The sequence below is a fragment of the Megalops cyprinoides genome, chromosome 14, assembly GCF_013368585.1.
Source record: "Megalops cyprinoides isolate fMegCyp1 chromosome 14, fMegCyp1.pri, whole genome shotgun sequence".
NCBI lineage: Eukaryota > Metazoa > Chordata > Actinopteri > Elopiformes > Megalopidae > Megalops > Megalops cyprinoides.
The window spans coordinates 8,637,175-8,640,104 of record NC_050596.1 but is presented as its reverse complement, the minus strand read 5'-3'; the positions used below and the strand labels follow the sequence as shown (position 1 = coordinate 8,640,104).

At 49.2% G+C, this 2,930-nt stretch overlaps 1 protein-coding gene across 1 annotated transcript; it reads left to right on the top strand.

The window, feature by feature from the left end:
- Window positions 1–1,381: 1,381 nt before the first annotated feature.
- Window positions 1,382–2,374, top strand: si:ch73-41e3.7 (uncharacterized protein LOC572312 homolog). The gene has a single exon (XM_036545558.1). The coding sequence runs from the start codon at window positions 1,382–1,384 to the stop codon at window positions 2,372–2,374; it is 993 nt and encodes a 330-aa protein (XP_036401451.1).
- Window positions 2,375–2,930: the final 556 nt, after the last annotated feature.

The following is a 2,930-nucleotide window of genomic DNA, read 5'->3' as shown; positions in this document are numbered from 1 at the left end:
GAGTTGGAATGAACAGATTACTAATTGAAGGCCACTTGTAGGCGCAATACAAATATTACAAATGTACGCGCTGGCTATATATTTTAAACAATGCAACGCACATACAGAACCATTGTGGAAGAAAAGTGTGAGCGTGAATGCTGATGATTCATGAAGAACGTAAATGATGACCTTTGCTCTATCTCTTGAAGCTGCATGTAGCCTGTTGCTGACCTACTTTGTGTAACTGAAAGTACTGCTGATTTTAGCAAGGTGCCTCCCGGCCGGGAAGATACCTAACTGCGTATGCTTGCGAGACACACTACTAACTGCACATTTTAGAACTTTTTTCAGTGTAATCAAATATAAATTATATTTTTTCTTAGACGGAATATCAGGATTATGGATAGCGTTGTATACATTATAGATTCTTTACGACAACAAATTCATATATTCGACAAATACTATACAGGCCACATAATGAAATTATTTGTTTTAGGAATAATCGTGAGTGCCATTCACTCAGTATTACTATTACCGAAACGATCTCGGAGGCAAAAAGGAAACGGAAAAAAGATCACACCCCCGAAGACGAACACCTGCACTTGAATTCATTGAATGGTTCCTTTACGTTTGACGTAAGACTGTCGTTCTGATTAATTTAGACAGACGTTTGTGTTCTTTAAAGCGCCCACCTCCCGGCCCGTATAAAAAGGGGGGTTGGGGTGATTACATGTAACGCGTTGCAAGGGGTTAGTTAAGCGTCTTTTGAAAAGGTCAATATTTGCATGTCGCGCTGTTTTAATCTTCCAGCTTTCTAAAAACTTAAAGGCAGATGGAGAAAGCCTTTTAAAGTTCCAAACTCCATAATACGTTTCAATCCGTTTGGCTATATATTAGTTGTCAAAATACGCCAGTTTTCTTTTGAGGAAACGACGGTGGTAAGTGCATGTAAGGAGTTTTTCAAACGTTACCTTTTAAAACTTTTCTTCTTTACAATATATAGGGTAGACGAGATACAGGGTGAATTAGAATACACAGTGAGTCGATTCTCTAACGCACTCTTATGATAATCCATACCGAGGGTGTGAGGTATTACAGACTTGGATCTTGAACAAAACCACACACTTTTTAAAATATTATTCATTATTATTATCCATGTGACTTTATTTTGTTCCAAGTTCATCATATCCACAGTGATTTGTACTTACCAACAGGATGAAAATGATTTGTTGCATGTTTTTATATTCTCCCATTTAAGCGAGATGATAGTGGTAATGTTGATAATGTTGCGAGATGCTCTGTTTTTGGAAGTGTTTTGGAAACAGTGTTTTGGCATTGTAGTGGATCTGTGGCTTGCTCGTGGCTAGCTTGTGTGTGTTTGTCCCGGCTCAGCTGCAGGATGGAGGTGCAGGAGAGCGAGGGTGAGGCAGCCTCAGCGCTGTGGGACTTTCCGTACTCCTTCACTCAGGACGGCCGCCTGCTCCACCGGGAGACGCGCGAGTCCTTCGCGTTCCGCTTCAGGAGGGGCGCGGCGCGGGAGGCCGAGTGCAGGTACCGGGCCCTGTGGAACTGCATCACCCAGCACGTATACTGCCTGCTGGAGGAGCGATGCCGTCTGTGCAGGGTCCGCCTGCCCGCCGCGCCGGGTGACCCCGAGGGCGGGGCGCTCATCTTCACCAGCCCCAGGGCGATGGAGGGGCCAGGCACCCTGCTGGTGCTGATCCAGGATCAGGGCATGGTGCGGGCCGGGCAGTGGAGCTGGAGGGCCATCGCCCGGGACGGTTTGGACAGGGGCAGCCAGATCCCGTACGTGGAGCGGGCGCTGAAGGAGAACTGGGGCATGGTCATAATGAACCCCAATGAGAACACGGGGGAGGCGGGGCTGGGGGCGTCGCCCGAGGAGCACGTGCTGCGCGTGTGGGACGGCTGCCTCTCGGGCCGCGCGGCCGGGCGCGTCGCCGTGGTGACGCACGGCTACGGGGGCGTGGCGTTCGTGGACCTGCTGCTGCGGCGTCTGCAGGAGGTGCAGCGGCAGGTGTGCGCGGTGGCCTTCCTCGACTCCTCCCACAACCTGTGGCACCAGCCGCTGGGTGTGGCTGGGAGGGAGTGGCTGCGGGCGCACTCCAGGCAGTGGGTGCTGAGCTCGAAGCCCCTGAACCGGCCCGTGGGCTCCCTGAAAGCGGCCTGCTTCCAGCTGTCGGCCGGGACGCAGTGCCACGAGGCGGCCCCCGCCGTCTGCATGGACTCCGTCTTCCGCTTCTTTGTCAAGGCCATGAGGGCCAGGCCGACGCCCACTCCCTTCGACATCGTCACCCGGAGCAGGAGTCAGGGGCAGGGCAATCCGTCTGGGGGAGCGACCGGGCCACGTGATGTCAATGGCAATAAGATGTAGCTGGCAACGACACGTTTCACTCACCAGGGACTCTATCCAATGCACACTTGAGTGCAATTTCACCAGAGCGTGTGTGGGCTAATTGTGAGGACACGGGTGGCACATGCTAAACTTTAAGTACAATGTTTGTACCAGTTTAGCTGAAGAAATCACCATGATTTATTGTGAAAGAATAAACTCAGTTCAGTTCACTAAAATACCTAATTATTGAACATGGGCTGAATGGAGTTGTTTTTCTTCATGGGGTTTAAAAGCAAGTGAAATATTTATATTTTATGCAGTGCATTAGGTGTGAGTTTGAGCAGGATCTGGAAATGAAGGGTGAGTTAGGGTACTGTAGCACTGGAATGCTAATATGAAGTCTAAAAGACTTGAGGCTGGAGTCCATTTCTCATAAACTGCATTGAAGTGTCAGTTCTCCTGCTCAGAAGTAACACTACATTTGAGTGGAATATAATTACAGTGATGACTAAAGCAGTGAGGAGTTGTCATTACAGCAGTGATTACAGCAGTGACTACAGACATAATTACAGTATTTAGGAAGACTGACTGCAGC

Coding starts and splice junctions, on each gene's coding strand:
- si:ch73-41e3.7 (XM_036545558.1), top strand. CDS start 1,382: ATGGAGGTGCAGGAGAGCGAGGGTGAGGCAGCCTCAGCGCTGTGGGAC.